Source organism: Canis lupus, chromosome 6 (assembly GCF_011100685.1).
Source record: "Canis lupus familiaris isolate Mischka breed German Shepherd chromosome 6, alternate assembly UU_Cfam_GSD_1.0, whole genome shotgun sequence".
NCBI lineage: Eukaryota > Metazoa > Chordata > Mammalia > Carnivora > Canidae > Canis > Canis lupus.
Window position 1 is genome coordinate 8,260,576 of NC_049227.1, and position 25,255 is coordinate 8,285,830.

Below are 25,255 nucleotides of genomic sequence, written 5' to 3' on the forward strand. Positions count from 1 at the left end.
AGGAGACTTGGGGGACAGATCAAGCTGGTCCCAGAGTGGTCCTGGTTGGGGAGCTGAGGACACTCACTGGACTACCATCCAGGGAGGCACTCTTGGATGGAGGCTGTCTCTACGCAAACCTGTCAGTGATGGGGTGAGCTCCCTGTCACCAAGTACTGAGGGGCCTGGGTCACATGCTAGGTAGGACCTGGACCTCCACCCTGGGGTTTAGGCCTGTCACCACCTGGGAAGTGGGCCAGGCAGGCAGGAGAGCCCATTTTACAGATGAGGAATCCAAGGTCCAGAGAAGAATGGCAGCTTGCCTTTGGACACAAAGGAAGGAAGTGGCAGAGAGGATCGCAGAAGGGCTGAGGACCCCAGGATCCATGCTCTCCCTATTGCCTGCCTTGGAGTCCAGCCCCTAGCTCTGGTCTGTTTCCTGTGACTGGGCATGGAAGACACAGGTCCCCAAAGAGTGTTCAAGTTGGGGTTGCTCAGCTTGGGGATGGGTTGGTCCTGGGTCCTGAGGCAGACTCAGGGTGTAAGGGAAAGGCCCAGGAGGAAGGGGCATCTCAGATGAACCAGGATAGGGCAAAGAGGTGCACGCGGAAAGGCAGGTGGTGGGAGGCATCTAGGGCTGCAGGGAAGCCGATGTTTCTTGAGCACCCTCCTGCTGGGCCCGATGCTGTGGTTTCACACGGTTGATGTCCCTGAAACCTGTGATTAGCAACAAGAGATCTTGACACAGACACCATATCGAGAGTACACTTTTTAAAAACCCTACATATCACTCATAGAAAGACAATAACCACCACAAAGGTCTCAAGGTGACAAAAAGGATCTCCAAACTTCATTCCTTACGAGAAAAATGCAAGTTAAAATGTCAGTAAGATACATACCTAGAAGCATGGCTAAAATGGGGGGGAAAATGGGTGCTAGGATCCCCATTCCACAGATGAGGACACTGAGGCCAAGGCTGTGCAGGGTCATCTGCCCTCAAAGTCGGCCGTCTCTCTGCTCCTGGGGTGTGGTCAGGCTGCCTTCCAAGAAGCAGACTTCTTGAATGCATGCTCTCTGCCAACCTCTAGTGGACACTGCCTTCGGCCAGGCCATGCGGGGCCCTGGGAGTCAGAGCCGACTCACCCCCAGCTTCTGTTCCTCAGCAGCCGTGTCCAGAGAGCAGTGGGCGCATCCATAAAAGTCCCTGGCATGGGCTGTACAGTCCTGGGGGGTCTGGAGGAGAGAACAGCTCTCACTGCCAGGGGTAGACACCAGTGAGCCAGAGCAGGAGGAGGTTTGGGAGGCAGCAGAGAGGCCAAGCTATGCAGGTGGTCAGGAGACGGGCCCTGAGGCTGGGAGGAGACCTCGGGCTCAGGCAGCAGGGCCTTGGGCCTCCAGCCAGAGCTGGGCGGTCATCCCGAGGGCGTGGAGGAGCCATCCTCAAGGGCTGGGAGACCCACGTGGGCCCTGTGGTAGAGCCTCCCGATGGGGGATGGATGGAAGGCCCACGCTGTTGTCCACAGAGTGATGACCGAGGCCACTGCTGGACACGTCACGAGGCCGGACGCAGTGAGAGGTGTGCGCACCCAGTCCTGGCCTCCTGCCACGGGAGTACTTGGAGAGGTACTTGGAGAAGCCAGAGCTGCTGCTCATCTTCGAAGTAGAGCCAAGAAGCCATGCCAGGAGCGCAGAGGGCAGTGCTTCTTCGGTCATCTGAGAATTCGTCGGGGTCAGTTTGGGCTCCCAGGCCATGTCCTGTGAACTCACAGAAAGTAGGCCTCCCGTGAGCTACAGGTTAAGGAGTTCTGGAAGATTCCATCCAAGATGAAGCCACTGCTCCCCTGATCGCTGCCTTCCCCTCAGGTACCAGGAGGCCAACGGGGGACAACACCCAGATCCCTTCAGCCCCAGCCCCCAGCTACACCCAGCGTGTCAGGGCCACCAGGCTGGGGTGGTGTGTGTGTGTGTGTGTGTGTGTGTGTGTGCCTGATACCAGCTAACTCTGCCAAAGCCGACTGACCAGAGCAGACAGGCTGCTGTGTCCCGGGGAGTGGGAGCTGAGGGGGCTGGGCTCCAGTTGGGCCTGGGCTTGCCATCCAGGGTAGATGCCCTGCATCTGCCCCAGCACCCTGTGGTCCCACCCATCTGTGCCCCTATCGGGACTCGGCCGTTTGTCCATGGAGTGGGGTGTTGGCCAGACCTGGGAGGCCTAGGGACCTATGATTTGTGTCCTCCACACTGGGTCACCGAAGGCTTTAGGCTTTACGAGGCCCTCTGGCAGGCCCACTGGGTTTCCATGAGGTGAGATCATGTACCTGAATGTGCGGCCCGCCCGGCGCTGTACCTTCAAAGGGCTCCTTGTTCTCCAGGACCCAGCTGTCAGCACCCGGCTTGTTAACGGGAGCTGGTTCTTTTGGCCACTCGGCCTGGCCGGAAGCTCTGCCAGAGGCCAGGGGAGGGTGGGGGCAGCTCAGGCTTGGTCCTGAATGTGTCCACCAGGCGAAGAGCCCTGATCTCTCTGTATCCCTGGTCCCGGGGAGTGGGGAGCAGCGTATGGGAACGGAGGAGCCTTATCACAGAGGCATGCAATGATTGCCTGCTCTGTACTCTTGGGTTTCTAGATATCAGCAAGGGCTGCAGGGCTCTGATGCCTCCCCTGGGGCCCCATCACTGCCCTCAGATGCTTCCAGCCCAGGGAGCAGGACAAGTAAGTGGGTCTCAGCAACACCACACTCAGGTGGGCTCTTAGAGGGACTCCACAGATCCTCGGGAACAGAGGGAACGAATGAGGGCTTGCTGTGGGGGTAGACCTCACGGAGTGGGGACTCTAAGCTCCACCTGGACTTCTGGCAGAAAAAAAAGTATGGGAGGGCAAAGGGGCGGGCGAGGATGTCTGCAAGAAGGGGCCAGGGGAAGGGCTGACTTACCTAAAGGCCTAGAAGGCCACTGGTGGGAAGCTGGCTGGGGACAAAGACAGGCACAGCTGTTGTAACCCCCCGGGGCAGGGCGGTGGAGATAGGGGTAGGGCGAGGTGGGCTGCAGGGTGCAGGCTTTAGGGACTGCCCTGGCCAGCTGGGCTCCCTGTCCAATCTTTGTTCTCCTCCTCCATCAGGGTGGCGCAGCGGTTTGGCGCCTGCCTTTGGCCCAGGGCGCGATCCTGGAGACCCGGGATCGAATCCCACATCGGGCTCCCGGTGCATGGAGCCTGCTTCTCCCTCTGCCTATGTCTCTGCCTCTCTCTCTCTCTCTTTCACTGTGTGCCTATCATAAATAAATAAAATTAAATTTAAAAAAAAAAAACTGTTTTCAAAAAGTTTCAATTTGATCTCTTTTGGGTTGCTATCTTACCAATCGTCCCATAATTTGTTACATGTTCTGCACCATTAGCCCATTTTTAGACTTCTTAAAACTTGCAAACTTTTAAAGAAACAAATGAATAAATAAATAAACAAAAAAGTCCACAGTGAGTTCTTGCTGTTGCTGTTTTTACTCAGTGGACTAAGTGAATAAATGCCCAGAAACACATACAAATCCTTTTACTCAGGGATTTAGGTTCAGAATGGCGATACATATTTAATGTTCTGTAGTAGGGATCGGTAAACTTCCTGCAAAGGGCCAGGTAGTTAATCTTAGCTTCTGCAGCTGTCAGGCCTTGGCTGTGACACGCAGGTCTTCCCCTGTGCCAAAGCAATGTGGCTGGTGTGTAGAGAAGATGTGCATGTTCCAACTGCACTTCACTGATGGAGACTGAATTTCAAATTTCATGTAATCTTCACGCACCAGTCACCAAACCATTCTTAACTTGCAGGCCAGACAGAAACAGGCAGCTGACTGTTTTCCATAGTTTTCTGATGCTTGTTCAAAAGAGAGAGTGGTTACTTTTTTTAAAATATTTTATTTTTAAGTAATCTCCACCCCCAGCATGAGGCTCAAACTCACAACCCTGAGATCAAGAGCTGCACTCTGCAGTCGTGCGCTGTCGACTGAGCCAGCCAGGTGCCCCTAGGGTGGTTGCTTTTTTAAAAATTAGTAAATAAGGGCAGTCTGGGTGGCTCAGTGGTTTAGTGCTGCCTTCAACCCAGGGCATGATCCTGGAGACCCAGGATCGAGTCCCACGTCGGGCTCCCTGCATGGAGCCTGCTTCTCCCTCTGCCTGTGTCTCTGCCTTTCTCTGTCTCTCATGAATAAATAAAATCTTTTTAAAAATTAGTAAATAATTAGAAATGCATATGTGTCTTGTAAATAGGTATACCATAAGGTTTGAGTACAAACCTTTGCTACATCAAACTGCCCCAAAACTAGGTGATATAAAGCAATAACGATCTTACTAAATCCTGTGATCCTATGAGTTAACCATGCTCAGCTGGGAGGGTCTCCTTTTTCACTCCTGCTCAATGTTTGGTTGGGACTGCAGCCACCTGGGGCTGGACAGGGCTGGAACATCCCAGATGTAACTGGCAGCCAAAGCTGGATGTCGGTCTGAACCTTAGTGGGGATTGTCATCTAGAGTGCCTGCATGTGGCTTTCTGCATGTTCTAGAACAAGATGGCTAGATTCCAAGACAGCATATCTCAGAGAGAGGAAGCAAAAGCTGCTGGTCTTCTTAAAGGCTGGGAATGGGCCCAGCAGAGTGTCTCTTCCATGGTGTTCTGTGGGCTAAGCAGTCACAATACCAGCCTAGACTCTAAGGGAGAAGAGGTAGACCTCTTGAAGGAAGGGACCAGTATTCTGTGGACATCTTTAATCCACCAGACACCTGTCAAGGTCAACAGGTGGATGGGCTGAATGGCTATGGATTTCAAGTGATTGTCAGATGCTCGAATGTTCAGGGGACACACTAATGAACACCACAGCCAGCAGCCCATGGACACGCTTCTAGCCAGGTAACATTTTTTGAGCACCTACGATGGGCTCATTAGAAGTACAATACTGTATCCCATTAATACCCTACTATGTCAAGTAGAAACTGTTGTTGGTCTAATTTCACAGACAAGAAAACAGAGTCTCCACCTGAGATGGGCTAAGTCCCAGGGTCCATAGGACACTCCAGAATGAGGTCCAGGTCCGTGGTACACAGAATAAAGCCCAGGTTGTAGTGTTGCCAGAGTCTGGGACTCAGAGGGAGATTAGAGCTAGGGCAGAATGGCTTAGTGGTGGGAAGTAACTTATCCAGGATCAACCTTGGAGTCTCGAGTGGACAAGAACTGAAGGCCCCTCACCCCAGAGGGCTCACTTTATCTCCATCCTGGGGCTTGGACAGACAGTTCTGCATTCTCACTCAGACTTGCAAGGTGGACCGGTCAGCTTCTCTGAGCTTCGGGTTCCTCAGTGGCCAACAGATCAAATCAATGGCTTCCTCTTGGAGCTGTGGCAAAGGTCAAACAAGACAAAAATCACCACCGCTATTATTTTGGAGTGTCTGGAGCTGGATGGACAAGAACTGCTCCCTTAGTATGTGGAGTCCAGCAATTTTCTCATCTATAAAATGGGCCGCGGTGTTGTGAGATAATGTGGGTTGTGCACATAGCCCAGGGCAGCCCTGCCATCCTCTGAGCTGGTACGGAGAGTGTCCCAAAGTCCCAGCCCATCGTGCTCCATCCTATTGTGCCCCACAGCAGCGCCCAACAAATATCGAATGCGTTAGTGAATGAACATGTCCTAGAATCCCTGTGAAGGAGAATGATGAGGGGCAGATTCAGTATTGTGCTGGCAAATGGGGGGGGGGGCAATGTGTAGCATCTGTCAATCCCCAGGTATAAATGCTCTCACTGTGGCTGATTCCAAGATGTCATCATGACGTTGGTTTACTGAGAGATGAGCACAGCTCTTGGATCTGGCATGAGCAGGTCCCAGCACCACTGGGTGAGCCTTCACCCTGTCCTCCCACTCTCTGGAGCAGGCTGGGGCAGGTGGGCACACATGCACATCCAGCAGGTATGCATAACAAAGCAGTGGGCTGGCGACCATGGGGGAGAAAGGACCCAGATGTAGACATGCCCTGAAACTCAGGAGGGCTGGCTGGTGGCTTTACTGATTCATCGCTACCCTCTCCCCAAAATAAAATCAAGGCATTTTACAGCAATGAAGGCTGAGTGATTAAATAGGATTTGGGGCTGATAAATGTTAATGCTTGGAAGGACTAGAATAAGGCTAAGAACAAGGTTAAGGCCCAAATTATTGCCACAATGTACTTTCCTCCCTCCGCTCTCTGGGGCTGCCTCCCCTCTCTTGTGGCCTCTGTGATGCACTCAGCCTTCTGTGCCAGACTAACAGCTGGGAGGTGACAGTCTGGGGAAGCCTAGAGGGGGACCCAGGCTGGGGAAGAGAAAGCTCAGTGCTACCACTGCCATCTTCGGGTTTTCGATGGAGACATTCTACGACAGCAGGAATAAACAAAGTCCAGGGGCAGGACTACAGCCAACATGGACCTCCATCCATGGAAGAGTAGCTCATAGTCAGTGCTATCCATGGAGGACCCTCACTGCCTGGACAGGGGAAGGGTGTAAGCAGGTGCTGAATAGCCACTGACTGGCACTTTGCTGGGATGACTTGGGGGCCCTGAGTACAGGCTGTTGACTGGTCAGTACAAGGTAGAGGTTAGGAATGTGTCTTTGGTCCCACATCCCAGTTCAGCAGCTTCCTAGTCATGGAGTCATGATTTAACCTCTCTGTGCCTAGGTTTCCTGCCTCCTCACCTCCACCTCCATGTCCATGCCCTGTGGGTGGACTCCTGGTGGAAATGTTCCTGGTCTCCTAGGATTCCCAAAGCAAGCTGAGTTTGAGGGCAGAAGGTGCATCAGTGGTGGTAAGAAACAGCAGCCCTTTGGGGCTGCAATCCCAAGACTTGAGCTCCTCCTTGCTCCCTCAGCTCCTGCCTATGTCTCTCTGCTGCTGCTGCCGACTTCTCCCTGGGAATGGGTCCCAGAGGCAGGTCTTGCTTCTGAGCCTCCTCTTGGTCCCTCAGATCCTAACATAGGTTTGGCACATAGGAGGCCTCAGTGAGTGCTTCTTAAGAGAATGGACAAAAGGTTAGATGGATGGATGGATGGATGATGGATGGATGGATGGATGGATGGAAGGATGAGTTGATAATGGATGGGTCACTGGACAGATGGGTGGATGGAAGGAAGAAGGCAGATGGATGGTAATGGCTTTAATATAATTCCAAATCATCTCAACTTCTTTATTTTGCTTTATCCTCCTAACTCTGTTTTGCAGGCAGGGCTAGAACCATTAATCTCATTCTACAGAATTGAACATTGAGGCTCAGAAAAGCAAAGTGACTTGCTCTGTGTCACACAGGGAGGAAGTGACTGAGACACATGTCACGATTAGTCTCTTGACACTGTTCCTGCTGCCTTTTCCAATAAGCTCCATCTGCCCCCTGATTCATTCATGTATTCGGGCAATCACTGTCACTTGCTGAAGGCTGAAGGCTGTTTGGGGCCACTCGGTACTGGGGACCCGGAGATGCAGCAGATCTGCTCCCTGGCTTTGTGGAGCTCCTAGGCCCATAAAGAGCTTGATGGGATTAGGGCAGAGGCAGGGAGCACCAACTCTTCTGGGAGGAGGAATGTGACTCTGTGTCTCTGAGGAGATGAGGCAGGACAAGACATGGAAGGAGGTGCCGGGATTGGCCAGGTAGAGAAAGATAAGGCCATTGATTTCGGGCCCAGGCTGTGTGGGGACCCAGGATCACAGAGGCAGCTCTGGTCTGAGACAATCCGGGCATTGTGGGCAGCTGAAGGGTGGCTGACTGGCAGGGGCATTGCCAGGGAAGCTGGTGGGGATGGATCTGCAGGGCTCTGAGCACCGAGCCGTGGAGCTGGAACCTCACCTGAGGCAGCAGGGAGATGCTGAAGGGTGGAGGTCTGGGGGGGCCCCTGCTGACAGAAGAAGGCTGTTGGCCCTCACCCAGGCTGCCTCTTGGTCCCCTGCCCCTCAGGCCTGCCCTTGGCACCAGGCCACCCCCAGACTCCACGACCTGGGCTGGGCCTAGGCCCCTGGTGTCGCCCTCCCTTCCCCCCGGGGGCAGGGTGAAAGGCAGCCAGAGCAGAGGCCCACCCACGACTGCCCACCCCAGGAGCATGGCCCTTGCTGCCAAAGGGCCGCCAGGCACGCTGGAAGACCCCAGGGCTGGGTTTAGGAGGCACAGCGCCTCAGAAGCTGCCTCAACGGGCGAGGCCGCGACGCCAGGTGCGCCCCAGCGCTCATTAGGCCTCGGTGCGCGGCCCAGGCTTCGGTGTGTTTCTGAGAATCCCTGAAGAAGAAACAAATCAAAGTCTGGGGATTGAAAAACAAGAATGGGGAGATATAAAACAAGATTTCTATCTAAATAATTTCCTCTAATTGCTGGTAAGAGACATTAATTTTCCTTTTGAAGCTCCCCGCGGCCCCGGGCGCCTCAGGACGTGCCAAGATGGCAGCCCGTCTAGCCGGATTATTTCACCGCCCGCCCGCAGGGCTGGCGCGGTGCCCACCTCGGGGGCGGGCGGGGTGGCAGGCTGGGTGCCGCTCAGCTCAGGGTGCGGGGGAGAGAGGGAGCCCTAGACCTGGACGCCGAGGTCCAAGCATAAGGGGCCCTGGGAGCTCCGAGTCTCGGGCCAGGCCCCCTGACCTCACGCCACCCCCGTTGGAGGCAGGAGCGTCAGGATCCTGGGAGGCCCGGGCCCCTCTTCTTTGCTGCAGAACTCCCGGGCCGTTGGACATGCTAGGCAAGAGCAGGGTGGAAGCCTGAGGGACTGCTGTCTTTCATGCCTTCCCTGCCCCTGGCTGCAGCCCCCACAGAGGACAAAGCCAGGCGAGGCCAGCAGAGATGAGGCTGTGGTGAGAGAGGCCCAAGCGAGGGCCCACCTGTCCACAGCCCCTCACAGCTCCCCTGGGTGGATGGATGGAAGGAAGTAGGCCTCATCATCATCCCATTTTACAGATGACCAGCTGAGGTTCGAGGTTGGAGCAAAGTCTCACAGTAAGAGGCTGACTGGCGCTTCTGTCCCCAAGTCCCAGTCCTCAAATAGCACCAGAGGAAAGCACACGGGAAAATCCACATTCGTTAGCAGTACATTCAAGGCAATCCCGATCTGTGCCCAGCTCACATCTTCTCTCTTTTCCAATTGTCCCTTGTCCTATTTCCCTCACTTGGCTTGGCTCCCTTGGGTTTCCCCAACCCTGGGCATTCCCTCCCAGCATTGGTCACAGCGACTGCCACCGCCCCTCATAGCTGGTGCTTCTGCCTGCCTGTGAGCACCTCAGGTATGGGCTGTGTCTGAGCCCCCTCTGTGGCCCATGTCCAGCCTGGGGTTCACATCCACCAGGGGTACAGGGATGCTGGGTGGAAGGAAGTGCCGGATGGAAGGCAGTGGTGTGGGGCCTTTCAGCTGGTGATGGAACTCACATTGTCTTTTACCCTAAGAGATTTTTCCTTCCCTTTTGATCTCTTGCAATTTATGAAAAATAGAACACATGTGTTCCTGATTAATTTCTACAAAATCACGGAAATGTTGACTTTTTTTTTTAATTCTTTTTTTAATGTTGACTTTTTAAAAGTCATTTTATATGGAGGCTCCCTTTAGATTCTTTCAAGCCTTCCTTTGAGTTTGGGGAGGAGAAGCATCACCCTGCCACCTCCAACCTCCCATCAACATTTGAAGAAGCAGCCCTGTCACAAAGCTGGCCCCGGTGGGCAGGTGTCCCCGGTCGTCCTCACCTCGCTTACTTTCCTGCTTGGCTCCCCATGGCCGTCAAGATGAAGTCTGGCTCCTTATCCTGGCATTCAAGGCCTCTACACCTGGCCCTCCTGGCCTCTCTGGGCCCCCTCTCCTCCCCCAGGCACCCTGATACCCAGCCTCACTGACCTTCCACTTGCTCCCAAAACAAGCCAGTCTATTTCTTTCCCTATTCTTTTGCACATACTGCTCCCTCTGCTGGGACTGCTCTTTGCATCCCACTTTCTCTACCTGACAACCTTCTACTCACCCTTCAAAACCCAGGCCCAGTGTTCCCTCATCTGTTCAGCATTTGCTGCCTCACCCAGGCAGCCCCTTGTGGTTACCCCAGCATTCCAAGAAGTGAGTCCTCATTTGACCAAAGAGGCACAGACACACTGCCTCTGGCTTGCCTCCCAGGGTCACTGACCTGGGTGTGCAAAGATGAAAGGCTGGTATGTCGTGGTAAGAAGTAATAAAAGGGGAAAGACAAACCCTCCTCAAATGAAAGCCATGCACAGTGTTTATTTTTGGTATTTTATGGGGTGCTTTTGAGAATGGGAGATGGAAAAAGAGAGTTCCACTAGGGACAAGCAACAGATTTCACCCTTGGGGTGGGAGGAAGGAGAAACAACAGCCCCTCATTTGTCCAGTGCTGAACTCTGGGTCCTGCCTGGATTCCAGAGGAGGCAAAGTTGCTGCCCCAGCCCAGAGCTGGTCACCGGGAGGATTTTAGACCCCAACAGAGGGTTCCCTCTGGCTCTACCACATCTCTCCTCCCCACCCCCACGTAGAACCCCTTCTCGAGTGCTTTGTAGCTAACCTTGTAGGGTGGGGCGGGATGAATATGATCCCCATTTTACAGATGTGCAAGTTGAGACCCAGGCATGAAAGGGTTGGCTTAAGGCCACATGCTAAATTAGCAGCCAGGCAAAGACTAGAACTCAGGGCGTCTGTCCCTACAGTTTAGACTGGTTTCATTCTAGCCCAGCTGTCTTCAGCCATGGAGGGATGGCCCCGGGGGTCTCCGACCCCTCGCGCTGGTAGCAGAGGGTACCACAGCAGTCTGTTTCCTCCAGCCACACCAGGCCCTGCCCTCTTGGATATCCTGCTTCCCAGCCTTACCATGCCCCACTGCTTCTATGCTTGACAAGGAGGGCAGACCACACATGAGGACTTCCAGTCAGGAAACCACATGGCCCAGCTATGGGAGTGGGAGGTTGTTCAGTGGGTGGGTGGGCCCCAGAAACAAAGGAGACCCTCATATGCCAGTCTGCCTCCTCCTTCTCCAGCCACAGTGCAGAGGACCACCAGTAGCCTACTCTGTCCCCACAACTCACAAGAACCAGGGAAATCACAGAGGGCTTCCTGCAAGCAGCACCCAGCTGTGGATGGGAGCCTTCCTCTCATTCTCTCGACTAATGAAGCCCACAACAGAGGCTGGGAGGATCCAGGGACTGGAAAGGCCATGGGTGCTGTTCAGTGTCAGCCCCAGGGAGGGCTGGGTGGTGGGAGCATGTAGGAGACCGCGTGGCCCTAAGAGAGCATACATTATATCACAGAAAATGGTGCAACCTCTATGAACCCCACTTCCTGAGCACCTATTCCTAACCCAGCTCTGTACCCTTCTAGAACCACCACAGAATTCTGAGTGTGACCTCACTTGCCCCATTTTACATAGAAGAAAACTAAGAAGCTTGGGAAAGATCCAAGGGCTGCCTCGACGAGGTTTGGAGGGGTCGACAGGGGATCTTAAACGTCTCTGACCCATCTCTTTGACCTCAGAGCCTGCACCCTGACCCAGGGGAATGGCTACTTAGAGTGGCGGGAGCACCCCAGGGCCCTCCCCATCAGGGAGGTTGCTAAGTTTGGAGGAGAGGCTGCTAAACTGGCCCCAAAAGGCATCTCTGGTGCATAGCCTCGTGCCACCCCAGGCAGGTCCCATGGGGCCGGGGCCACCATGTGCCACTTTGGAAGAGGGCTGGGCATAAATCAGCCCATCCTGGTCCACGCGCACCTCTGCCACCTTGAGGCTCAGCCAGAGCCCACCCCAGCCCTCTCTGGTGACTCGCACTTCGTTAAGCAGTCAACAAACGCGCACCAACTAGCCATGTGCAACAGTGCAAAGGCAAAAGTGCAAATGCTCACCGACTAGCCACGTGGTCTCCCCGCGTGCCTGTCCTCTGGCTGCAGGGGTCTTGGAGGGACACACACACTCCAGATAATGAAGCTCTAAGGGGTAAAGGAGACACCCCGTGCGGAACTTTGCAGGAGAAAAATTAAAGATTTGTCTTGGGTTAAGCAACAGAGCTGTGAGGCTTCCACTGACGTCGATTACCTGAGAATCATCCTCCAGGGTCAGAAAGTCGTGGGAACTAGGGGTTATTGTGCCCATCCTGCAGACGGATGCACTGAGGCCGAGAGAAGGGACTGGGCCGCAGTCTCCAGTTACAGAACCGCTTCAATCGGGAGTCTGACTCCAGACCCCATCGGGTTTTCCTGGCATCTTGCATTGTTGGCAAGTTGCAAACCACCCACAGGGCCCCAGGCCCATGGGAGGGGGGAGGCGAGGAACAGGACAGCCTGCTTTTAAAAATTGCATGTTGTTAAAACCCCATCAGGCCGGTGTAAACCATGATATGTGGCAAGGCTGCTGTTCGGCAAAGCACAAAGGAGGCCTAAAGTGGGAGAGACGGGTAGGCCCCCCAAGATTGCGGCAGGATGTGCACAGGGGCACAAGGGCAGCATGTGGGGCCGGCTGTCAGATGCTCCACCTGCAGCATAACGGATGGCAGGTAGGGGCGGCCAGGAAGACAGAGAAGGAGGAGGAGAGAGGCCTGATTTACAGGCACCAGGGAAGAAAATGCAGCCAAGATTTATGGAGACTCAAGTGACTCGTTGGAGCCGAGTTTATTATCCATCACGTGCATCTGAATGTGTATTTATGACTTTCCAAATGATCCTGTCTCACTGAAAATTATGTCCAAAGAACATCCACAGCAGTTCATCTGCATTGAGAAAGCCTGATCCAGACTGGAGTTCAAGGCTGCTGCTAGTCACCCAGGGAGGCTGGGGGTTGGTCTCACTTGTGTGTGCACAGGTTCAAGAAGCGGACACCAGCCGGTGGACGCTCTGAGCTGGGCCTTGCACTGGAGCCAGTGTGCAGAATTGAACCCATCTCCTAAGGCCCCTGCTGGCATCCTCCTCCCCACCCTCCTGCCAGGCACTGAGCGAGGTGCTAGAACCCACAGTTCCACTAAGGAGCAGAGAAGGAGGGTGAGAATGCTAATTCTGTCACTTGACTGCTAAGTGACTGTGGGCAAGCCACTTAACCTCTCTGAGCCTCGGTTTCCTCATCCAGAAAAAGGAAGTAATACTTATGGTAACCCCAGAGAGTAATTAGTCATACAGGATACTGCATGTGAAGTGTTGAGCGTGGTCCTGGCATTCGTTAAGTGCCCACGAACATTATTTTTCTGCTAATATCATGGTTAACACTCTAAGCATCATACGCAGTGTTTGGCACAACCTGACCATCAGACCAAACAAAATAAGACAAATTTCTGGCTGAAGCCCCATTCAGTAAAAGAACGACCATTTACCTGCTTTGCACACATCGGACACCAGAGAGGTAGGCCCAGCCAATCAGATCACCACCTAAAAGGTTTTTTTCCTTCTCTTGGAACTTTATGAATGCATGAAAGAACCGATTGTCAACGGCTTGACTTGCTTGGGTGTCAGGCCTGTAGATGACTTAACTAAGCTCTGAACTTTGTCACAGCTGGAATGTTGCTTCCTTTTATTTTATTTTTTTTTTAAGATTTTATTTATTTATTCGTGAGAGACACAGAGAGAGAGGCAGAGACACAGGCAGAGGGAGAAGCAGGCTCCCTCCAGGGAGCCCGATGTGGGACCCAATCCCGGGACTCCAGGATCACACCCTGGGCTGAAGCCAGATGCTCAATCCCTGAGCCACCCAGGCATCCCAGAATGTCGCTTCCTTATGTGTCAGTAAGTGGCAGCCACTCTAAACGCTGGAAGTGCCTCGCCTGCTGCCCTGGCCACCGAACCCCTCCACCAGGACCCCTTGATTAGGAGGTGTCTTAATTTGTATTGCCCACAGATTAGAGCCTAAGACAAGGTCTTGGGAATTTATTTGAGAGGTATCTCAGGAAATATGTATAAGGAGCAAGGGGAGTGTTGGGAGAAAGATGAAAAGCAGCAGATAACTACTCTAAGCTTTGGGGGCTTGATTCTGTAGGGACCCCTGAGAAGAGTACAGAAAGTCTTCCAGAGCTGACTTTTCTGGAAGAAGGAGGATGGAACATTCATCCATTGCCTCCTGTGCCCCAGTGGCTAAGTGTTTCCCTTGGGAGTATTAACTCTCCCCCCAGTTCGGCCTGCAGTGTTTGCTCAAAGACTCAACAGGCCCTTGTTGTTGGAGAGGACCGTGAGCCAGAGGGGGTAAGGACACATGTCACAGGCTTACATGTGATACTGTCAGTGTGCCCGAGCTCACCTAAAACTGGCCACCCAGCTGCTGTCCAAACAGAGGGAAGCTGAGGGGGTGTCACACGGGGACACCCAAAAGCACCTGCTATAGTTCACCCCTTACAACATTCAGATACATCTGTGCCCACATTAAGTCCTCTATGACAGGGATCCCTGGGTGGCGCAGCGGTTTGGAGCCTGCCTTTGGCCCAGGGCATGATCCTGGAGACCCGGGATCGAATCCCACATCGGGCTCCCGGTGCATGGAGCCTGCTTCTCCCTCTGCCTGTGTCTCTGCCTCTCTCTCTCGCTCTCTCTGTGACTATCATAAATAAATAAAAATTAAAAAAAAAAAGTCCTCTATGACATTGGGTCTTCAGGTGGCAGACAGCCATAATCTCTAAAAACTTTAACATGGGATTCTGGGAGGATATGGAGTAGGAGGCACCAGGAATCTGTCCCTCCACCTAGACAGCAATTGCACTGGATAGAATCTGTCTGATATAAATATTTTGGGGCTCTGGAGTCTATTGAAGGCTTCACCTTCCAAGGGAAGCCTTAGATGGTAAATTGCAGTTGATTTGGAGATGAGTGATAAAGCAAATAAAAAAAAGTGGACCATATATGATTCAACCATAAGGTGGAGGAAGCACTTACACCTGCCACAACATGCATGAGCTTTGAGAACATGATGCTCAGTCAGAGAAGCCAGACTCAAAGCCCACAGACTGTGTGATTCCATTTGTATGAAGCATCCAGAACAGGCAAATCCAGAGCCAGAAACCAGATGAGTAGTCGGGGGGGCCAGAGAGCATGAAGGGATTGGGAGTGATGGCTAAAGGATATGGTTGTTTTTTTTTTGGGGGGGGGTAGGCTATAAGAATGTTCTAAAGTTGATTGTCCTGATAGTTGCACAAAACCATGAATAGATTAAAAGCCAGTGAACTGTTCACTGTAGGTGGGTGAATTGTAGGCATAGGAATTATATCTCAATAAAGCTGTTTTAAAAGAATTTTTTTGACTGCAGTTGATTTTAGTCACTTTAAGCTCATAGCACAGTAGCAGCTACCCATCCGCACCCCTATCCCCACAGCAGGCAGCTATACCCATGTGCCTGGGGCAGCGTAACTTGCAGGAGCTAGGGTGGGGGGAAAATCTCTAAGACATTCAAAACAACTGCCCATTTGGGGAAATTTAGAAAGTGATCAGCATGCTCAGAGAAAGGCTCAGAAAAGATCTGAGAAGGCTTTACGTTTACACCCGCCTCAGCTTGATCTTTAGCACAGAGACAGCCTTTACCATTGAAACAACAAACAACAACAACAACAACAACAACAATAAAAACCGCAAACCTGGAGGGAGAGTGAAAGTAGATTTCCAGAGTTACCACACAATTAGATTCAAATGTCCAGTTCTCAACAACAACAACATATCTCAAGGCATACCAAAGAAACAGGAAAGTACAGCCCAATCAAAGGGAAAAAATAATTCACCAGAAACTCTCCCTGAAAGTCACCCAATGGCAGATAGACAGACAAAGACTTCAAAACATCTATCAATGATGCACAAAGAACTAAAGGATGATATGGAGGATGTCAAGAAAATGACATGTGAACAAAATGGAAGTACTGTAAGGAGATCAAAACCAGAAAGATTCTGGAGCTAAAAAGTCCAACAATTTTTTAAAAAGATTTTATTTATTTATTCACAAGAGACACACACACACAGAGGCAGAGACACAGGCAGAGGGAGAAGCAGGCTCCACGCAGGGAGCCCGACACGGAACTCGATCCCGGGACTCTAGGATCACACCCTGGGCTGAAGGCAGGTGCTAAACCGCTGGGCCACCAGGGCTGCCCAAAAGTCCAACAATTGAAATGAAAAATTCACTAGAGGGATTCAAAGGCAGATTTGAACAGGCAAGAGAAAAGAATTAGTGAACCTGAAGATAGGACCATGGAAATTATTGAAGCCAAGGAACAGAAACAAAAAAGGTTGAACAAAAGTAACCAGAGCCCAAGAGACCTATGGGACACCATCAAAAGGACCAACATATGCACTGTGGGAATCCCAGAAGGAGAAGAGAGTGAAAGGGGCAGAGAATATTTGAAAAAATCATAGCTGGAAACCTCTCCAATTTCACGAAATACATGAATATAAATTTCCAAGAAGTTCTATGAACTTAAAGTAGAATGAACTCAAAGATACCCACACCGAGACACATCATAATCAAAATTTCAAAAGGCAAAGGCAAAGAGAGAATCCTGAAAGAAGTGATCAGGATGCCAGGGTGGCTCAGCAGTTGAGTGTCTGCCTTTGGCTCAGGGCATGATCCTGGGGTCCTGGGATCAAGTGCTGCTGTATTGGGCTCCCTGCAAGGAGCCTGCTTCTCCCTCTGCCTATGTCTCTGCTTCTCTCTCTGTGTCTCTCATGAATAAATAAATAAAATCTTTAAAAAAAAAAGTGAATCTTCACCCATGAAGGATCAGTGATAAGATTATCAGATTTCTCATCAGAAACTTTGAGGCCAGAACTTGGGCCAATGTATTCAAAGAGTCAAAGAATAAAACTATCAACCAGGAGCCCTATGTCTGGCTAAACTGTCCTTCAATAGTGAGGGAGAAATGAAGATGTTCCCAGATAAACAGAAGCCGAGAGATTTCAGGACCATAAAACCCACTCTGCAAAAAATGCTCAAGAGAGTCCAAGGTGAAATCAAAGATCACTAAACAGTAACTTGAAGATAGATGGAGAAATAAAAGTCTTAGTAATTAAAGGTAGATACACTGGTGATGATAAAACCTAGTATTACTGTAGCAATGGTTTGTAACTTTACTTTTTTTCTTTGTTTTCTACAGAATTTAGGAGACATACATTTTTAGTGTTGAGTGATGGGTGGAAGAGGTGAAGGGGAGTAAGAGTACACTTATTGTGGGGCACCTGAGTACCTTGGTCAGTTCAGTGTCTGACTTTTGATTTCAGCTTGGGTCATGATCTCAGAATTGTGGGATCAAGCTCCACATCTGGTTCCATGCACGGCAGGGAGTCTGCTTGAGATTCTCTCTCCCTCTCCTTCTGCTCCTCCCGCTGCTTGTTCTCTCTCTCTCAAATAAATAAATAAATATTAAAAAAAAAAAGAGGGTCATCTGGGTGGCTCAGTGGTTGAGCATCTGCCCTTGGCTCAGGGTGTGATCCTGAGGTCCTGGAATTGAGTCCCACATTGGGCTCTCCACAGGGAGCTTGTTTCTCCCTCTGCCTCTGTCTCTGCCTCTCTCTGTGTGTCTCTCATGAATAAATAAATAAAATCTTTTTTTAAAAAAAGAATATATTTACCATGATGAATAGTGAGTATAGAATTGTTGAATCACTAGATTGTACCTAAAACTAATATGACACTCTATGTTCACTACACTGGAATTAAAAAAAAAAAATGACATAGAGAAAGACTAATATATTTACCAAAAGACATTAGTGTAAAAACTAGTATTACTATAACTGGTTTGCAACTCTAATCTTGTTTTCTACATAATGCAGGAGACTAATGCATTTAAAGGAACCACAAGTTTATGTTTTTTGCAACGCAAAGTATAAAGATGTAATCTTCTGACACCAACACGTGAAAAGGGTGGGGACAGAGCTATAAAGTAGAGTTTTTGCATTTTATTGATGTTAAACTGGCATAAATTCAGATTCGAGTGTTATAACTTTAGGATGTTACACATAATCCTCACAGTAACCACAAAGAACATAGCTATAGAATTTACACAAAAGGAAATGAGAAAGAAATTTCAATATTTCACTACAAAATTCAACTAAATGCATAAGAAGACAGTGATGCCGGAAACTAGAAACACAAAAAAGCTATAAAGCATATAGAAAACAAATAGCAAAACGACAGAAGTCTCTCCTCATTGGTAATTATGTTAAACATAAAGGAATTAAACTCTCCAAAAGACAGAGATGAGCATAATGGAAAAAAACACATGATCCAACTATATACTGTCTACAAGAGACTCACTTTCTTTTTTTGAAGTCTTTATTTAAATTCCAGGTAACATACAGTGTAATATTAATTTTAGATGTACAATATAGTGATTCAACAATTCTGTACATCATTCAGTGCTCATCACAACAGGTGCACTCCTTCATACCCATCACCTGTTTCACCCATCACCCCCCTCTCCCTTCTGGGAGCCATCAGTTTGTGAGAGACTCATTTTAAATCCAAAGATACAAGTAGCTTGAAAGTGAAAGGATGGAAAAATGCATTCCATGTAAATAGCAACTGAAAGAGGACCAAGCAGGAGTAGCTATATTGATACTAGACAAAATAGATTTTAAATAGAAAAAGAGATGTTTATTATAATTTAAAAAGTCTTTTTGATTATAGCCACCATAAAAAAACTTTTTCAAGAGTTTATGGAAGAGAAGGACATGATATATTAATAAAAGGTTTGGGGATGCCTGGGTGGCAGTTGAGCATCTGCCTTCAGCCCAGGGCATGATCCAGAGTCCCGGGATCAAGTCCCACATCGGGCTCCCCACAGGGAGCCTGCCTCTCCCTCTGCCTACGTCTCTGTGTCTCTCATGAATAAATGAATAAAGTCTTTAAAAAATAATAAAAAATAAAAGGTTTGATACAGCAAGAATATATGGTATAAACATTTATGCACCTAATGGCAGCCCATCAAAATATGTGAAGAAACAACTGGCCGGATTGCAGGGGGAAACAGACAGCTCTAGAACATTAGCTGTAGATTTCCATATCCCAATTGCATCAGTGGATAGAACAGCCACACAGATATAAGTAAGGAAATGACACAGCAAACAGACTAGATCTAACAGCCATATACAGAACAATCAACCCCAAACCAGAATACGCATTCCTCTCAAGTGCACAGGAGACATTTTCCAGGAAGACTAGGTTAGGCCACAAAGTAAGTCTCAAGGAATTTGAGGGGGTAGATATCATACAAAGTATCTTCTCTGACTGCAAAGGGATGAAGTTAGAAATCTATAATGGAAGGAGAATTGGAACATTCACAAAATTGTGGGAATTATACAACAGACTTTTAACCAACCTGTAGATCAAAGAAGAAATCACAAGGGAAATGCGAAAATACTTAGAGACAACAAAAACAAAACCACAACATACCCAAAGTTACAGGAGGCAGCAAAAGCAGGACCTAGGGGGATATTTATCAACATAGACATTTGCATTAAAAAAAAGAAAAGAAAGATCTCAAACCAACAACTCAACGTAAAGAATTATAAAAAGAAGACAGTGTGCCTGGGTGGCTCAGTTAAGTGTCTGCCTTCAGCTCATGGGTCATGATCCCAGGATCCTGGAATAGAGCCTGGCATCGGGCTCCCTGCTCGGGGAGGGGGGGGGCATCTGCTTCTCCCTCTCCCTCTACCCCTCCTCCTGCTTATGTTCTCTCGCTCTCACTCTCGCTCCATGCTCTCTCTCAAATAAATAAAATCTTAAAAAAAAAAGAATTATAAAAAGAAGACCTAAGATCTAAGAAAGAGCAGAGATCAATAAGAGAATAGAAAAACAATAGAAGAAAATCAATGAAACTAAAAGTCAGTTCTTTGAAAAGTTCACCTAAATCGACAGATTTTTAGCTAGAGTGACTAAGAAAAAAAGAGAAGATGCAAATTACTAAAATCAGAAATGAAAGTTGAGATATTTCTACTGATTCTACAGAAAGATTATAAGAGGAACACTATGAACAACCACATGCCAACAAATTGAGTAACTGTTGGTTTGCAGGCTCTTAGGGAGCTTCCCGGGTGTGATCTGAAACTGGCTTCATTTGCAGAGGGCAGGGAGAAAGCCAAGAAAGAGACAGGCCACTCCAGACTGGGAGGTGGCAGGTGTAATAAGCCAGGGAGCTTACATGTAAGGCCCGTCTTGGGCAACTGAGAGATGAGTAGATCTCCACACCCACCTGCCACATTTTAAAAGCTTATATAGACGCCTTTACTGCATTTGGTCATATATATCAGTCTGAAAGCCACATCATTATCTCAAGGCTCTGTCCTTGAAGCAGCCATTGGGAGCAGGGAAGGCAAGTGGAACCCATAATCCAAGTACAGGGGAGGGGGTGAGGAGTCTTTGATTGGTGGGGACCCGTGTGGTCCCACGGGCCAACAGTCGTCATGTCTTCTGGATGACCTTCCCCCAACAATAACCTAGATAAAATGATAAAATGGACAAATCCTTGGAAACACAAAATCTAACAGTGCTAAATTGTGAAGAAATAGAAAATTTCAATAGACCCATAACTAGTAAGGAGATTGAATCAGTAATTAAAAATCTCCCAACAAAAAAAGTCTAGACCTAGTAGCATCACCAGCCAATTCTACCAAACATTTAAAGAACTAATACCAATCATTCTTAAAGTTTTCCTAAGAATTAAAGAGAGAGGCTCACTACCTAACTCATTCTCTGAGGTCAGCATTAATTACGCCATAGTAAAGCCAGACAAAGACACTACAGGAAAACCATACACCGATATCTCTTATGGGCATTAGTGCAAAAATCTTCCTCAAAGCACTAGCCAACAAAATTTAGCAGCCTGTTAAAAGAATTATAAGCCATGACCAAGTGGGATTTATTCCTGGGATGCAAGGATGCAACATAGCAAAATCAACCTATGTAATATCTCACATTAGCAAAATGAAAAACAAAACAAAACACACGGCCATCTCAATTGATCATTGGACTGAATTGTATGGCCAGCTTTCCTGGTGTCCAGCTTGCAGATGGCAGACTGTGGGACTTGGGCCTTCATGGCTGCATGAGCCAATTCCTATAATGAATGTCCTCTTCATCTTTCTCTGTACCTATCTAAATGTCTGTATCTGCTCTATAGCTATATATCCTACTGCCTCTTTCCCCTGGAGAACCCTAATACAGCATCCATTGTTTATCATTTCCCTTAAGAATTATTGAAAAGTTCCTGGTTCTTCGTATGTTTTGATTTTATCCTGGAATTCTGAGTACTGTGAAATTCTAGGTCCTATTAAAATCTTCTGATAAATGTTGATTTTTTAAAAAATAAGGACAAAAAAAAAATAAGGACGTCATGTGGGTAGTTTCAGATGCCAAGTTGTGATTCTCTTCCTCTGAACTGTGATTCTAAAGCAAGTTCCATTTTAAAAACCTTTGCAGTGCTATTTTGATAAGTCCCATGTGTGCACTACCCAGAGGCCAGTTTGGGATCTTGGTAGTGGTCTACACTAGCAGTTGGCAAACTACAGCCCACAAGCTCAATCCAGCCCATGGATTGTTTTTATAATGGCTTATGAAATAAAACTGGTTTTATATTTGTATGAGAAAAAGAGAGAGAGAGAGAGAAGGGAGGAAAGAAGAAAGGAAGGAAAAAGATGGAATATGTGACAGAGAACATATGTTACTCACAAAGCCTAAAATATTTACTATCTGGCCCTTCACAGAGGAAGTTTTCTGATCTCTGTTCTCAAAGCCTTTGCTAGGCTGTTTCAGGTTAGTTCCACGCACACAAAACTAAGTCTTGGGACTTTGTGTGCATGCGTTTGAAGAATCCTTTTCCCCAGCTCTGTCCTCTCCATGACTTCCCCCACACTGTCCAAATCTCCAAGACCCACTTTCCTGGTTCTCCCACTAGAAAGTTGGCTGTGTGCTATTAATCATTCCCTATAAACGAGTCTATCTCAGCAAGAAGGGGCAACAGAAAAAAGAGAACATGGAGATTCCTCACCCTCTTCAAATGATAGGAACCACTCTCTGACCAGAGAGAAATGTTTTAGGTGCCTGTGGGATGGCTGGTACCCCCAGGAATGTACTCATGACCGGAGCTTGCCTCAGGACAGGGCTGGTTTAAAAAAAGAAAGGACTTTCCTGTCATGCTCTCTGTCCTGCAAAATACCCCGTTCCTGATTCTCTGGTCAGAAAGACAGTTTTTTTTTTTCTTAGAGTTTCTTCTGTTTCCACCTTCTTTGCAGTTCCAGGATTTGAGCTATACTAGAGTTTAACATGGAAAGGTGAAGAGAGAAACCAACCAACCAGGGAACTCAGATATTTCAATCTTTGATTTCCCTCCCCAATCCACTTACTCTGACTTACTTTTCAGAGTAAGTAAGAAAGTCTTCAGATAGTTGCTCTGTGAATTATGTCCTGGCGTTTTAGTTGTAATCAGTGGGAGAGGTAGGATGGAATGTGCTTACACTATCTTTGGAGGATCCAGAAGTCCTGCAGTTGAGTTCTGTATAGCGATCTTGCTAAGCATGCATTAATTCTAACAATTTGTTTACAAATTTTAAAAACTTCTAAATGCAAAATAATTTCATCTGTGAATAATGACAATTTACTTCCTCCAATCTCTGTATCATTTTCTTGCCTAACTAGAGGTTGGCAAACTTTTTCTGTAAAGGCCAGATAGTACTTATTTTAGACTTTGCAGACCATATGGTTTCTGTTGCAACTACTGAGCTCTTCAATTGTAGTGTGAAAGCAGCTATAGACAATATATAAATGAATGGGCATGGCTGCTTTCCAATAAAATTTTCTGTACACAAACAGGTGGGGTGAAACACTTCTGGAATGACAGAGTAAGGACTTCCAAAAATATGTTCCTTTGTAAAAGCAATGAGCATGTTGGCAAAAATCATCAGAAGCAACTTTTTCATGACTTTGGAAATTAACCAAAAGCTTGCAACAATATTTATTTTTGTTTTTAAAAAATATTTATTTGTTTTTTAGAGAGAGAGAGAGCGAGCATGTACAGGGGGGAGTGGCAGAGAGAGAAGAGAGTCCCAAGCAGACTTCGCACTGAGTGCAGAGCCCTACACAAGGGCTCAATCCAATGAGATCATTACCCAAGCTGAAACCAAGAGTTAGTGGCTTAACCAACTGTGTCACCCAATCGCCCAGGAGTATTTATTTTTTAAAAAAATATGGCTGAATCACAGTAAGAACAGCAAGCTTTGTGAAGTTTTAACCTACCCTATTCCCATTTCCTTCTCCCCAGTTTCATTGAAAAATGATAGTCTCACAACTATGGTGGTCACAACAACCAGCAGCCCTGCAGCCACTAGAAGGTAAAGAACGGATTTGGAGCTTCCAAAAAAGCCCCATATCCAGGGAATTGTCACTATTTGATCTGTCTGGCAACTCTCTGAAAAGCTCCATTCCCAGGGTTGCTTTTTTTGACCTGCCTTAAAGATTGCTTTGTGTGAACATCTCTAACTCCAGATCATTTGTCAAAAATAATTAGGTGCAACTGTTTAACACTGTAGCTGCCTGAAAAAGTGATATCAGTTGGGGTTAAAGAGAGGCTAAATAATAACTGGAGAATGAGATGTCCTTAGGGGGCTTTGAAATACTCCAACATGTCCCTGGGATGCACATATGTGTGTAGCTGTGCACACGCCCAGGAAAGACCTGTGAAAGCTTGAATGTCTCACCTCCGGCTGACCTTGAGGCTCTGTAAAAGCAGGAAGGGAAGGCTAGGACAGAGTTGTCAGTTGCTTGCTAGAGCACTGAAGGCATGCCCCAACACACAGACAGAGCCCCTCAACAAGGACTGGGAGACTTACTGATTTAAGGGATTTAAGGAAATCTCTAGCCAATCAGTAGCTGACCACTAAGCTAACTGCACAGAAATTTCAGTGGCTAAACACAGCAAAGAACACAGACCACAAGATTATTTCAGGAAAGTTACTAATGAAACCATCAGCAGCACCTACAAGAGCAAATTGCAGTAACAACAAACCCTTGGGAAGTGGAGATCTGATCCCAGATTTATGACATTATATTATTTTAAGTGCCCAATTTTCAACAAAAATTCATGAGCCATGCAAAGAAACAAGAAAGTATGACCCAGTTACAGTCCCCAAGGGAGCCTAAACACCAGACTTATTGAAAAACTTTAAATACACTATAAATGTGTGCAAAAGAAATTAAAGGAACAACACTAGTAACCAAATAGACATTGATAGAACACACAACGACATCCTGGGCACATTGCTGGTGAGGCCGCAGGGACATTCTGTTCAGACTCTGAGCAGTTTCCTCACCAGAAGCTTCCTGATTCCAGCTGCATTTGTGGATGTCTTGCTGCCTGTTTATTTTCTCTGTCCAACTCTCCCATGTTCCTGATGATTCGGAGCTCTTCAACATTCTCCCAGTGAATTCTTTCTCTGCTTTAGCCAGCCAGCCAGACTGGGTTTTGAATGCCAGCAGTTAAGAACCCCAACTGATATACTATTTTCTTTCTTTCTTTTTAAATTATTATTATTTTTTATTTTATTTATTCATGAAAGACACACACACACACACACAGAGGCAGAGACACAGGCAGAAGGAGAAGCAGGCTCCATGCAGGGAGCCCAATGTAGGACTTGATCCTGGGACTCCAGGATAATGCCCTGGGCTGAAGGCGGGCACCAAACCACTGAGCCACACAGGGATCCCCCCCTTTTTTAAGATTTTATTTTTAAGTAATCTCTACACCCATCATGGGACTCAAACCCATCACCCAAGATCAAGAGTCACATGCTCAAAGCCAGCCAGATATACTATCTTCTATCTTAGACATATTTTCATGCCATTAAATATTTTTCAAAATATTAGTTTAATTAATAAGTGCCCAATATTTCATAATTATACACTGTAATTTATTTAGCCATACCCTAGAGTTTGAGTGAATTACAAATTTATAGTATTTACAATAAATATTATTGTATTCGCATTTTAGTTTCAATCTTGACTATCTTCTTAAAATGTATTGGAAGTGGGGTTCCAGGTTAATGGTATGAACATTTTAAAGCTCTGTAGCATAAAGCCAGTTTTTCCCTAGAAATTTTATACCAATTTGTACCCTCACATTTGTACCCTCGTGGTTTAAAAAGCTCACTTTCACTCTATTCCATAAGATTGAGTATTACAATTTTAAACAATTTTTGACAATCCAACGGGAAAAGTTTTGGTGTTTTATTTTTTAAAAAGATTTTATTTATTTATGGGAGACACAGAGAGAAAGAGGCAGAGACACAGGCAGAGGGAGAAGCAGGCTCCATGCAGGGAGCCCGAC

At 47.9% G+C, this 25,255-nt stretch overlaps 1 protein-coding gene and 1 non-coding gene across 3 annotated transcripts in view; both read right to left on the bottom strand.

The window, feature by feature from the left end:
- Window positions 1–801: 801 nt before the first annotated feature.
- Window positions 802–3,192, bottom strand: LOC119872141. Of its 2 annotated transcripts, XR_005360327.1 has the most exons (3): window positions 2,907–3,192; window positions 2,295–2,418; window positions 802–1,734 (listed from the first exon to the last, which is right to left on the bottom strand). It is a non-coding gene; the product is annotated as an uncharacterized LOC119872141 (transcript). The 2 variants fall into 2 exon arrangements; XR_005360326.1 differs by lacking the exon at window positions 2,907–3,192 and having other exon boundaries at window positions 2,295–2,898.
- Window positions 3,193–3,453: 261 nt separating this feature from the next.
- COL26A1 (collagen type XXVI alpha 1 chain) overlaps window positions 3,454–25,255 on the bottom strand; it is a 194,953-nt gene continuing 173,151 nt past the window's right edge. Inside the window, exon 12 of the mRNA XM_038539198.1 lies at window positions 3,454–3,833. Coding sequence (XP_038395126.1) covers window positions 3,777–3,833 — 57 coding nt within the window. The 3' untranslated portion in view covers window positions 3,454–3,776. The remainder of the gene's footprint in view (window positions 3,834–25,255) is intronic.